General features: G+C 36.3%; 1 protein-coding gene and 1 pseudogene across 8 annotated transcripts in view; one reads left to right on the plus strand and one right to left on the minus strand.

Moving 5' to 3' along the window:
* The window catches only part of PCDH11X (protocadherin 11 X-linked), a gene marked incomplete at both ends in the record, with an annotated part of 600,787 nt that overhangs the window by 394,701 nt on the left and 192,865 nt on the right, over nucleotides 1-13,221 (plus strand). For all 7 annotated transcript variants that reach the window (XM_080719417.1, XM_080719418.1, XM_080719419.1 and 4 more), the window contains one exon: nucleotides 7,432-7,621. In XM_080719417.1, the coding sequence (XP_080575543.1) occupies nucleotides 7,432-7,621 (190 nt within the window). The remainder of the gene's footprint in view (nucleotides 1-7,431; nucleotides 7,622-13,221) is intronic.
* On the minus strand, nucleotides 11,537-12,509 carry LOC308279354 (ankyrin repeat domain-containing protein 49-like; annotated as a pseudogene). Its single transcript has 2 exons — nucleotides 12,455-12,509; nucleotides 11,537-12,198 (listed from the first exon to the last, which is right to left on the minus strand). The product of its transcript is annotated as an ankyrin repeat domain-containing protein 49-like (transcript).

Below are 13,221 nucleotides of genomic sequence, written 5' to 3' on the forward strand. Positions count from 1 at the left end.
TCGGGTGTGAATTAGAGTCAGGAGTAGTGGAAGGTATATGTGTAATAAGTTTGAAAAGTTTGACAGGTAATTCTAATGAGCTTTTTAAAATATGATGCTCAAGCACGCTATAATGAGAATCTCAGGCTGGCCTATCTGCATGCAGACACTTTGGTGCCAGATTAACCTTTCTCAAATGCCACTGACATCATGTTATGGAAATATAGCGATATTCACCTGACATTTAGCATGGAATTATGCCTTCATGAAGTATAATGGACACAAAAATGTTGGGAATTTTATATTTTTTTCAGCAAATTATTTGACTAAATAAGAGCAACATAGTTTCCGAATATTTATATGTTCTGAAGTTTTGGTTAATTTTAACTAAAAATGGACTGTTTAGGTTTTATTTTTTAATTATTTTTTTGTAGTCATACATCACTTTGGAATACAAGACTTGAGAGGATATACAAGCACATACCATCCAATAAGCCCTCATCCAATCCCCATCCCATTCCCTCCCCCTCCATCGATCCCATGCTTAATTGGTAATTATCTTTGATATATTTGTTTACGCACCTCATGCGTTTTAAAGAGATTCCATCCTCCCCCATCCCCTCCCCTCTGATTGGTCACCTTAATTGCTTCTCAATAGGGCCTTTTCTACTACTCGACCTCCTCCTGTTACCCCTTTCTTCCTAGTTATTGCTAATTAGGGGAAGCAACTGGATTTTATTTTCTGTGCTATTTCTATGTGCATGCCTCATTGCAAGTTCTGATCCCACTCTTGACGGCCCCAGTAGTGCCCTGGCCACCCAAGGGACACTTATCCCGACCTTGCTGGCTCCAGAACCGGCTTTGCCTCATGGGAGGCCCTGATCCTGGCCTCGCTGGCCCCCGCACAGAACTAACCCCTCGGCTGGCTCTGCTCCCGGCCTCAGAGGCCCCAGCACTGGCCTAGCCTCACAACAGGCTCCAATCCTGGCCTCGCTGACCCTGGAACCAGCCTAACTGCTCGGCAGGCTCCTATTCTGGTCTACCATGTCCCAGCTCCATCCTTGCCTTGCGGCAGTTCCTGATCCCGGCTTCGCTGGCCCTGGCACTGGCCTTACCCCTCGGCAGAGTCTGATCCCAGCCTCGGAGGTCTCAGCACTGGTCTTGCCTCACGGCAGGCTCCAATCCCGACCTTGCTGGCCCCAGCACCGGCCTAACCCCTCGGCTGGTGCCGATCCCTGCCTCGGAGGCCTCAGTAGCAGCCTTGCCTCACGACAGGCTCCAAACCCGGCCTCGTTGGCCCCAGCACTGACCTCACCCCTTGGCAGGCTCCAATCCCAGCCTCGGAGGCCCCAGCACCAGCCTTGTCTCACGGCAGGCTCTGTTCCAGGCCTCGCTGGCCCCAGCACCAGCCTAAACTTTTGGCAGGCTCTGGACCTGACCTTAGAGGCCCCAGTACCAGCCTTGCCTCATGGCATGCTCCAATCCTGGCCTCGTTGGCCCCGGCACTGGTCTAACCCCTCGGCAGGCTTCTATCCAGGTCTTGGAGACCCCAGCACTGACCTTGCCTCACAACAGGCTCTGATCCCGGCCTCGCTGGCCCCAGCACTGGCCTAACCCCTTGGCAGGCTCCGATTACGGCCTTGGATGCCCACCTTGTAGCAGGCTTCGATCCCTGCCTTGCTGACTCCGGCACTGGCCTAACGTATCAGCTGGCTCTGATCCCAACCTCGGAGGCCCCAGCACCAGCCTTGTCTCATGGCAGGCTCTGATCCCAGCCTTGCTGGCCCCAGCACCGGCCTAAAACTTTGGCAGGCTCTGGACCTGGCCTCGGAGGCCCCAGCACTGGCCTTGCCTCATGGCATGCTCCAATCCTGGCCTCGCTGGTCCCGGTACCGACCTGACCCCTCGACAGGCTCCGATCCCAGCCTCAGAGGCCCCAGCACCGGCCTTGCCTCATGGCAGGCTCCGATCCAAGCCCCCTCTTTACCCAGCAGGTTGTCCCACATTCCTGCAGTGCGTGGTGGTAGTATTCCACCTCTGAGGTAATTTCTTCAAAAGTTCCAGGTGTATTATGTCAGATCTCCGCCTACCCTGAGTACTTGCCGCTGCCAGTGCGACTGTCTCTACCATTTCAAATCTTTCCCAAGCTCTTTTCCCAAACCACATAATGTCCAGTGTTCCTAAGCATGAGTGATGGTAACATTCGACCTTTGGGGTAATTTCTTCAGAGGATCAGGGTGGGTTGGATAAGATGTCTGCCTCTCCCAAATACAAGTCTCCACCGCCATCTTGGCCACTGCTGCCACCACCGCCTTCCTCCTAGGTCTCCACTAGACTCTCTCCTTACAGGTGATGTCCAGGATTCTCAAAGATGTAGAGAAGCCTCAGTCCTCCTTCATGGGGAATTTTTCCAAAAGTTCCAGTTCAGATGTATATGTTTTGTCTGCATCTCCAATATTCTAGCTGCTGCTGGGGCCATCTTAACCCATCTCGAATATTTTTCTTTTTTCTTTTACTTTTTTTTTTTTTTCCCTTAATAGGAGAAGAGAGTATGTGCGGTTTGGGGAGGATGTGGGATCAGGCACTCGGTGAAAAATTTTTTTCATTCCAGGTGTGTGGGGTGGGGGTCACCTAAGGGTGCCCCGCCCACACCCGCCCACGTGCCCAGGGTCAGGGCCTGGCAGCAGGACCTCAGGGTCCTTCCAGGTGGGGAGGGGTCATCTAAGGGTGCCCCGCCAGTGCCTGCCCATCTGCCCAGAGTCGGGGTCTGGAGGAACTGTTTAGATTTTAGAGAGAGACATTCCATGTGAAATTTCTCTGTTTTAAAATAGCTAGTAGTAGGCCGGGCGTGGTGGCACATGCTTGTAATCCCCGTACTTGGGAGGCTGAGACAGGAGGATCGCACAGGTTTGAAGCCAGCCTCAGCTACTTAGTGAGGCTCTCAGCAACTTAGTGAGACCCTGTCTCCAAATAAAGTATAAAATAGGTCTGAGAGTATAGCCTGGAGGTAGAAAGCTTCTGGGTTCTACCCCCAATACCACCAAAAAAATAAATAAATAAATAAATAAATAAATAAATAAATAAAATAGCTAGTAGTTAGGGACAGACATTTACTACTGAACATTATGGATTTACTTCCATGCATAAAGTCACAATAATGGTCAATAGATTTGTTTTAATTTGTATGATATGGTTTCCTTTAAGGGAAGCAGAAATAAAAATTATGACATGACATATTATTCATTTTATATTGCACAGGAACCTTCAACATCTAAAAAATTATCATTTTCTGTGATATATAGAAAAATTTTCTCAAATATACATATATAATATTGAATAAGAATGATATCTCTTTATTTTAATACCACTGTATTATGAATCTGAACAGAAAAATGACACCAGATGTCAAGGATTTGTCCAGTAAAGAGGAAAAAACTTGGATTCCAAAATTTACTACAAGTTTCCAAAATTTACTACAAAATATTCCTAAGTTATTTAAGTTCATATAATTATTTTATCTTTCAGTTCTATGCAGAAGTGTCCCAAATTATAAAACACAATCTGCAATAGGAATCACTAAAATAATGACAAGAGAAAGAGCTAGAATTTATAAGAAATATATAAGAAATTTATCCTATCTTACATTTCTGAAAGTATATAAAACACTTTTAAAAAAATAAGTTCTACTAGTTTCACCAAAGATCATATTTCATGGAGATTTTATAAAACAAAAGGAAACTAATTAATCACACATGTGAATCCACTGAACAAAGAAATAGAATACCACATTTAATTGTTGATATTTTCTTGTCTGCCATGGATTATATAAATAGATAAAATATGCCGAATTATAACAATCTTATTGAGAAGAATATCAGATCTCTAATACACAATTGTACATTAGACTACTTTACAATAAATATGACCAAACAATGCACCATGTTCTATAATTGAGGCATCCTGATAATAGGTACAACCAATATAAACATGAGGATTTATTAATATCTGTTTTACATTTGAGGGCTCAAAAATATAAATGGGAAAATGTCAGGTGGAAGAACATTTCAAGGATGAAATAGTGCTGGTGCTCGTGGTGTTTTCATGTGCATTTAGAAAGGAACAAATAAAAACAGTGAACTGTGTTCCCTATGGGGGTCCTTACAAACCCACTCATTTTCTCTCATCTAAGGGTTGGCAGTGAGTGTATGGCCTGGCTAAGTATAGAGCCATTCTAGGGCATTGTTGCAATGAATTTTATTAAGTAAATAGGACAGGTCTCTTAAGATGGGATATTATCTTTTACTTCAATTGTCTTGCTGTTTTCTGCAAGTGAATACAAAACTTCATTTTCTTTTCATCAAAAAGTAACATGTGAAGCCCCTACTTCTGCTACTTGAAACAACTTTGCTTGATATTCATTGGAAATTTGAATTGTGTAAAAAAGAACAAATGACTAAATGCTTAAACAGTAGATGTTAAATATCCAGATTAATTAATTTTAGTTACCAATGTTTTGTTGATTATAGATTCTATTACCTAGATATAATTTGAAAAATTTCAAATGATTAAAAATATGTCATATATGTATACATGCATATATAGCCATGTTAAATATTTGTATGTAAAACATATATTGCATAAAAATATGTCATTTTAATAATTTAATAGTATATTACTTGCTTATTAATAGAAAAACTAAAGTATCTCTTAAGTGCTATAATTATAGTTAAAGTAATAAATTAGTCTCATGCCAAACTTGCTTGTTTTGTTTGTTTATTTACTTATTAGTTAGTGGTACTGGGGTTTAAACTTAGAGGCATCCTACCTTCGAGCTACATACCCACCCCTATTTTATTTTTATTTCATTTAGAAACAGAGTCTTGCTAGGTTGCTGAGAGTTTCACTACATTGTTAAGGTTGTCCTTGAACCTAAGATCCTCCTATTTTAGCTTCCCAAGTATTTGGATTCAATGTGTGTGCCACCATGGCTAGCCAAACTGGGTTATTCAAAATGAAATAATTTTTCATCTATACATTAGGTATTATTTTGACTTTAAATTACATACAATAGATACTTACAGATATTATTTTGACTTTAAATTACATACAATAGATACTTACAGATAAATTTCTGCAATATAATGTTTCAGGTATTATTAAAAGTTGCTATTTTATCAGATATTAATTTTTAAAAAGATATGTATAAATTTTCATAGCTTACTTGAAGTGGTTGAAAAAATATTAATAATCATAAACAATTATATGAATAAATGACACAGTCAAAAACTAAGTAAGTCCTGGCTTCTTAGAGAGCAGTCAAAACCAGCTCTACTGGATTGTCAAAATTAGCTTTCCTGATCAGTGGTCTATAAACTGGCCCCAAGGACTTATCTGGTGCTTTTAAACAATTTAAGCAGTTTAACTTTTTCTGAAGTTTTATGAAACTCTATTTTTGAAAAATACAGCATTGGTACTTATTTTAGTGGCTCCCAACTAAATATCTCTACTACTAATAAACAAAACAGTGAGTGACAGGCAAGGGTAGCCATGTATCTCAATACCCTCTAACATGATTAAATGCTTGAGTGACTGTTGAATGTAAATGTCAAGATGAGTGTAACGTTCAGATTACATTTTATAATAAATATGATAATAGAAGACTCTATCCTTTTGTTTTACTCTTTTCACTATGAGTTTAAATTTAAAGAGTAACAAAAAGTGGGATATCAAGCAGATAAACATAGAAAAGCAGAATTCAGCTTTATAATTTCCCTGAGTAATGCTTTAAATACTAGAAGGATTAGTGGAGTTTGACCACATGATATCATCAGCTTTACTCTACAGCTTCCTTGTGATGTAACACATATACAAAAAGAAATACACAAAACTGCCTTCTGAACTCTCCAGTATTACTCTGTTTGAGCAATTTTTATGCAGATTATTTTAGCAATAACTAATTCTGCTAAGAATTATCATAGCCAACACTACTAGCTGGGCCTCTGTGGGCATTGTTCTTTCCTTCTATATAGGTTTTCTTCATGACCAACTTGATCTTCCTCACCATATGGCAATCTCCCAGGAGCTAGACTTTTCTCAATGTATCTGGGTTTCCCAAGAGTAAGAGTAGATTAAGGAAATAAAAAAGAAATTGCAACATTACAGCAGTTTTGGACAGATTCATTGTGAAGGGGACTATATAATGATCTGAATACCAAGAATTGGAGTTTATTGGCAGAGTATGTTTGGAGACTAGCTACTATCTATAGTGTTGCTGCAAAAAAAAGTGCTGACACATTTGTTGGAGATTATAGCCCTTGCTCGATGTTACAGACCTCTTATTTTAGAAACCAAATATATAAATATATATATATTTACAAATTGAGCTGGGTGTGGTGGCGCACGCTTGTAATCCCCGCGCTTAGGAGGCTGAGACAGGAGGATCGCACAGGTTTGAAGCCAGCCTCAGCTACTTAGTGAGGCTCTCAGCAACTTAGTGAGACCCTGTTTCCAAATAAAATATAAAACGGTCTGGGAGTATAGCCCGGAGGTAGAAAACCTCTAGGTTCTACCCCCAGTACCACCAAAAAAAAAATAAATAAATAAAAAAATATATTTACAATGATGTATATAGTATGTTTTTATAATTATCACCAATTATTATTCAGTGTGACTATATTTTGCAAGTAGGATCCATTTTAATAAATTCCAATTCAAATATTGTCCCTATTAATATGCTAAAAGATGATTTGTACTTTTAATTTTAATTCTACATGATTAAACATATTTGTGTTGTTTATTCTTTCCATTTATCAAAATATTACAGATAAAACAATAAAGTATTATATTCATCCATGCTTATTTTTTAAAAGTCAATTATTGAGCTGGATGTGGTGGCACATGCCTATGATCCAAGTACCTGGGAGGCAAGGAGAAAAGGATCACAAGTTCCAGGGCAGCATCAGAAACTTAGTGAGACCTTGATTCAAAACTAAAATAATAATAATAATAATAATAATAATAATAATAATAATAAAAACAGAACGTGAGCTGTGGCTCAGAAGTAGAATGCTGCTGGGTTCAATCCCTAGTACCCAACCCCATGTAACTATTGTCAAATAATAGCTAAATAACCCATGGTTACTGATGATCAGAAGTCCCAGTGTGTTCAAATGCCTAGAAAGATACATAGCATCTTGCTTTAGAGTAAGTTGACTTCCATTCCGCATCTTTATGTGCCTGATTTTGAAATATAAGAGGGGCAACTCTTCTGCTAGGTGAAGCAGGTATGAACACACATCTGCCTGTTCACAAAAGCCTGAAATTGTTCACAACTCAAGATAATGTTAATGTGGCTCCACCGGATAGCAGGAATAATACATTTTCTAAATTGGATGCATTAAGCCATGATTCAGATCATCACTGAAACCCTGTAATTTTCTTTCTTCATTTTAGTCCCAGCGACGTGTCACGTTTCACTTACCCGAAGGCTCTCAGGAAAGCAGCAGTGATGGTGGACTGGGAGAGCATGATGCAGGTAGCACGTCCCATGCTCTGCCCCTTGGCTATCCTCAGGAGGAGTACTTCGATCATGCTGCGCCCAGCAACCGCACTGAAGGGGATGGCAACTCTGATCCCGAATCTAGTAAGTGACACTTCCCTAGTGCACAAATATAAATGGGCTTACTGTATTTACAAATTAAGCTATCGTAGCCATAATAAAAGGGGTTAGTTATGTTACTATGATTATTAGCATATTCTTTAAAGGTTATGCATACAGAATTAAGTGAATGTCATATGTGCAGAAATTGATAGTACTTGAAATGTAGAATCACTGCTATTCTAAGTAAAAAGGATCATAAATTTGGTGATAAAGACGTTCATTAAATTTTAATCTTGAGCATGTAGTGAGCATACTTGCTTCCTTGCAATTTTGGGAAAATCAAGACTTGCTAAAGAATACATATATTAGAAGTTTCTTGAAACACTAAAAAGTTAGAATTTGCTCCGGATATTAGGTATATATGTATATATGAAATTGTGTAGGGACAAAGAGCATACCATATATGTGATTGAGAAGAATCATAAGTATCAACAAATACGAAGAGATGGGCCAGATAACCAGCATAAAATACTAAAGAAATATATTTTAGAAACTTTACAAGGTTATTTTAAGCATTTCGGATTATATTGGTAAATATTTGAAATAAAACAACTAGGATTTAGAACAAAATGTCTTCCTCACTATTGTATTTTAATCTCTTCTTTTGAAGCCTTAAAAACAAGGGAAATGGATTCATTAAACATTAAGATGTAAAAAAATGTACACATAGAGCCAATATTTAGCTTTTTCTATATAACTAATGATGGTGGATATTAAAAACATTTCATATAAAATATTAGATACTTTTGAGTAACCATGTTTGCAAAGTCTTAAACCTCTGCCATCCCCATTTTCAGTTTTATACTTACAATTAATTATCACCATTCATTATGAGGATTAAAAATTCTCCTATATCATCCATCACCAATCTACCTTTCATTTATTTTATACAACACAGTATTATGACTTCTTGTAGGAATACACAGTTGTGATTGTATTCACTACTATAATGAATTCAGAGCTAATGTCTAATAAGAATCTGATTATAACTAATACTCATTAAGTGAAAGTGTCCTTGATCTTTTCCCTTATAAACAATCATTTTAATTGTAAGTCTATCCGATCCTGTTAGTGGATAAGAATACGAAAATTGAATAAATGCTCTTTTATAAAGTAGAAAGATCTGAGTCTTTTGCATGCAACTTGTATTACTAAGTTCCTTTTACTAAGAATTGTACAATAACAACAACAAAAATTGATAAACTCAGAATAAGCATCTACAGTGTGGCTCTGCCCTGAAACGGACTTCTAAATTGAATAAGATTAAAATGAGATATAATTTGATAGTAATAGTAGAAGAATCATTATATATGGCAAGTGATAAACATTTAAAATTAAGTATATGTTTATTGATATTAATTATATCTATGTTAAATAATTGTTTAAAATATTCAAATGCTCTTATTTGAATATTTTACTTATAGGGAATTATTTCATCTATATTTAAAGATGTAAGTGCTAGTAAAAATTAGGTGACATATATAAGCTTTTCTTCATTTTCTAAAGCTTATTTCTATGAATAACTGAATATTTTTCTCTTATTCTACTCTTATTTGGACCAGTAATTGCTTTGATCATATTTTCTCTACATGAAGAAGCAATCGAAAATTCCAAGTTAATAAATTTCTTTGTTAAATAGACTTTATTTTAAAATTGAATTTGATCTATACTCCAATATTAGTTAGGCAAATGATACATTTTTGCCTTTTATTATTTAATAATTCTGTGCAAAAGAAAGATGTGTTTAAGATGCGTTTCCATTTCTGCACAAGTCTAAAAATATTTTGGGCTAAAGTTTAAAGGTTATTTTTAGCAGGAATGGCATTTTTTAGTATTTTTTTTACTTTTTATTGGTGCTTTATAGTCATACATCTTATTGGAGTACAAGATGGTGGAGGCATACATGCACACAGCACCCAATTAGCCCTTACCCAAATCCTGCCCCATTCCCTTCCCCTCCCTCCTTCTCATGTTTGGCTTAGTGATTGACTTTGATATTTTTGTTAATGTACATCATGAACATTAGAGAATTTCCCTCGTCCCCCTATAATATTAACAACCTACTCTACTACAAAGTTTGTAACCTTCTTGTAAACTGTGTAGCAAGATAAATTTTTGGTCAAGTATTTTATTTTTGAAGAATAGTGAACCTTATTATCAGCACCAAGAAGCACAATATTTTGCTTGAAATTAAGTTATATTTTCCTAATGTGGCATACTAGTGAATTTAATAGATCTTATATGTGTATATATATTAAAAATAAATAGTTTATTGCAGAGTTCACCATAGTAAAGCATTTTCTTTAGGAGAATACTAATAAGGTATACTGATTCTTCCAAAACAAAGTCTATAACTCCGAATTGCTATAGAAAAATTAGTTTTCTGAGATGGAGCAGATGCCAATGAACTGTGCAGTATTAGTCAATAACACTACAAAATAAGAATATAAACTGTTAGAAGTAAATGCTATCTTTAAGTAATCAAATTAATTTATGCAGTTACCATCTGATATTTTTAAATGTATTAAATGCTCAAATCTGCTTTCTTCCTTGATAATGGATTGTTCAAAATAGTATATAGTTCTGAAAAACTTTTGTGGGTTCACCAAAAAGATAGTAATAGAACTTTAATGAATTAATATTTTCCCAAAAAATTTGCTAGAGGGAATGTTTAATACTACTTTACATGTAGTTTCCTGGTTGAAAGAAATTGCTGGTTAGATGAAGAAATTATGCAATCTATTTTCTTAAGTCTTTTACTAATAATATTGACCTTTGTTTTTAAGATAAAGGAGAAACAAGAAAACATTATATCTTTTTCAAGAGACAAATTTATAAAACATTTTATCTCATTTTATTTGAAGAATGTATATACTTTTAAAATTCAGGATTACAATCTCGTTTCTAGCTTTTGGCATGAGGGTCACTCTATGTGATTTTTTTTTACAGTTCCATCGTCGTAACAAATAACCCTGTCAAACCATGTCTACCATTTCCAATGCTCTTTGAATGTAGCTAATTTGGTAAAAATAAAACCAAACAGAAATCCGCTCCTAAATAACAATATTGGTTGGTTCCTGTAGCAAATAATGTCTATATTTTCAAAGACCTTCTGGAGACACAGTACGTGTGTGTATCCCTGGTAAAGAAAAGAATATGACTGTACTTTGGTGATTTGGGGGATATCCAGGTAGATTATTGATTTAGAGATGAGAGGACAGTGTAATCTTTTTGAGACTACTCTAAACACAATAAAAAATGTATGGCCTATGCTCACATCTACTTATCAAAGGGTAAAACACAGTTTGTGAACAATAGATCTAAATCTGCTTTCCAACATTATTTGTAAGACATTGTCTGAAATTAAAATTCATAATGAGTTCAAATAAATATTTGCAAATGTCTTATATATTAAATTTCACAGAGTTCTGAATAACTTATCCATATGCAGCTAGTATATGTGTTTTTCCCTTAAAGAATGTATTTCCACTCTTTCCCTATGGGTAAACTGGCATGTTATAATTTGATGGATCATAGATAATATCCATTTTTCTCGTGAAGTGAAATAGTGAAATAGATGATATGTTACTAAAGAGACTCAAATATGTCTTCAGTTTACCAGTCATAAGTCAGTTCATTTTCAGAGAACATTCTCTAACAGTGAAAATAGAAGGAACTCAGTTTAATCATGTTTTAATTTTCTTTTTTAATATTTAAATACATCTCAAATACAATTTGACATCAAGGTCAGGCAATTCACTTGGAAGAACATTATAATGAGTACCAATGGATTTCTGTAGTAAGACTTTTTATTTCAACTTTGTATTATGGAAATATTTTACATCTCACACAAAGGAGGCACTAGTACTTAGAAACTTAAGAAAATTGCTAGAACCATTAAGACTGAGGTGAAGAATTTGTTCAGCCTTCTGCAGTTTCAAAGAGGTAGTGATAGATACTTGTTCTCCTAGTGATATCAAATACAGTTTCTTCCAAACGATTCTTCAGATCTGGTTTGATGTAATGGCTCATCAGAAGGAGTTTCAGGGTATTTTTGCTGTCTTGGTTCCCAGCAGCAAGATGCAAAGGGGTCAAGAGGCCTTTGGTTGGGTCATTTATATCTGTATCATACTAAAGCAATAAAGAAGCCACTCTGGTGGTATTCTACTTACAAGCACTATCAGGGGTGTCCAGCCATCCACAGTAACTGCATGAACATCTGCCCCTTGTGCTGTAAGTCCACAGACAATATCTAAGTGTCCACTGCAGGCTACTTGACAGAGAGAGATATACTCATCCTCATCCCTAGTATGCACAAGAGTGCCCTTTTCAGAAAGTAGTCTTCATACTATAGTAAGCCAATTTTTTTCAGCAGCCCAAAGAAGCAATTTTCTTGGATCCTTTTCCATTTTATTTCATTGCAATTGATACCACTCTTCATATATTCCATCTTGCTCCTCATCTTCAATAAAATTGCCTATCCAGAGACTGAGTACCAGTGGGAATAATGTGTCCATGTGTTTCCAGTAATTCCAGCTGGTTAAAATTTTCAGAAAGAGCTGGGCGTGGTGGTGCACGCTTGTAATCCCAGCATTCGGGAGGCTGAGACCAGAGGATCACGGTTTGTGGAAAGCCTCAGCTATTTAGTGAGGCCCTTTGCAACACAGTGAGACCTGGTTTCAAAAATAAAGAATAAAAAATGGGGCAGGGAGTGTAGCTCAGAGGTCAAATGCCCCTGGATTCCATCTCCAGACCTGCAAAAAAAAAAAAAAACCAAAAAAACAAAAAAAAAAAAAACAATTTTTTCAGAAAAGTTCAAGGAATTCTCTGGACCTTGTTCTCCATAGTCATTTACTTTCTCTTTTTCCATTTTTACTACAATTCTACATAAAAATATTTCCAATATTAGGGTCTTATCTTTGTAGTGAGACTTATGTCTCCTTTATTTTATTCATCATTATCTGAACAGGAAGAAAAATAGCCCTCATGAACCTCCCTGTTTTAATTTTCTTAAACTGAAACTTATTTCATCTGTGTTTGACATTTCACACATTCAGTCTCTCCATCTCAAAATGTTATAGCTGGTCTATTATCCAACACTGGATCCTAAAGAAATGTACATATGTAATATATCTCATCGACTTGCAAAAATTTGTTTGCTAATGCTTTGCTTTTTACTTATGTCACACTCATTTCTGTGATACAAAGAATAAACTATAGAGTACCAAGGACATTTAGAACTAAAGAAGCACTGTATTTAAAATAAGATGAATATATTTTGTCAATTTAAAAATGATAAAAATTTATAAATCTGATAGAGTATATCTCAAGTTAGCACCTGTGTTTGATGTTATTTTTTTCTTTCACTAGATTGAGTTTACTTAGCACTCTAATACACTGCTAATTAATTTACAAAAAGGAAGTAATTAGTCTTTCTTTGGCAACACAATTTGATTGATCCTCTACCGTAATCTAATTTATTGGTATAAAAAGTGGAAGAACAATTTGATTGACTAGAGTGCTACTCAGACAAATGCTAAATTTGTCTTCGTCTGCCAAAACTATTGTCATGAATTGCACTA

The sequence above is a fragment of the Muscardinus avellanarius genome (assembly GCF_963383645.1).
Source record: "Muscardinus avellanarius genome assembly, chromosome: X".
Taxonomy (NCBI): domain Eukaryota; kingdom Metazoa; phylum Chordata; class Mammalia; order Rodentia; family Gliridae; genus Muscardinus; species Muscardinus avellanarius.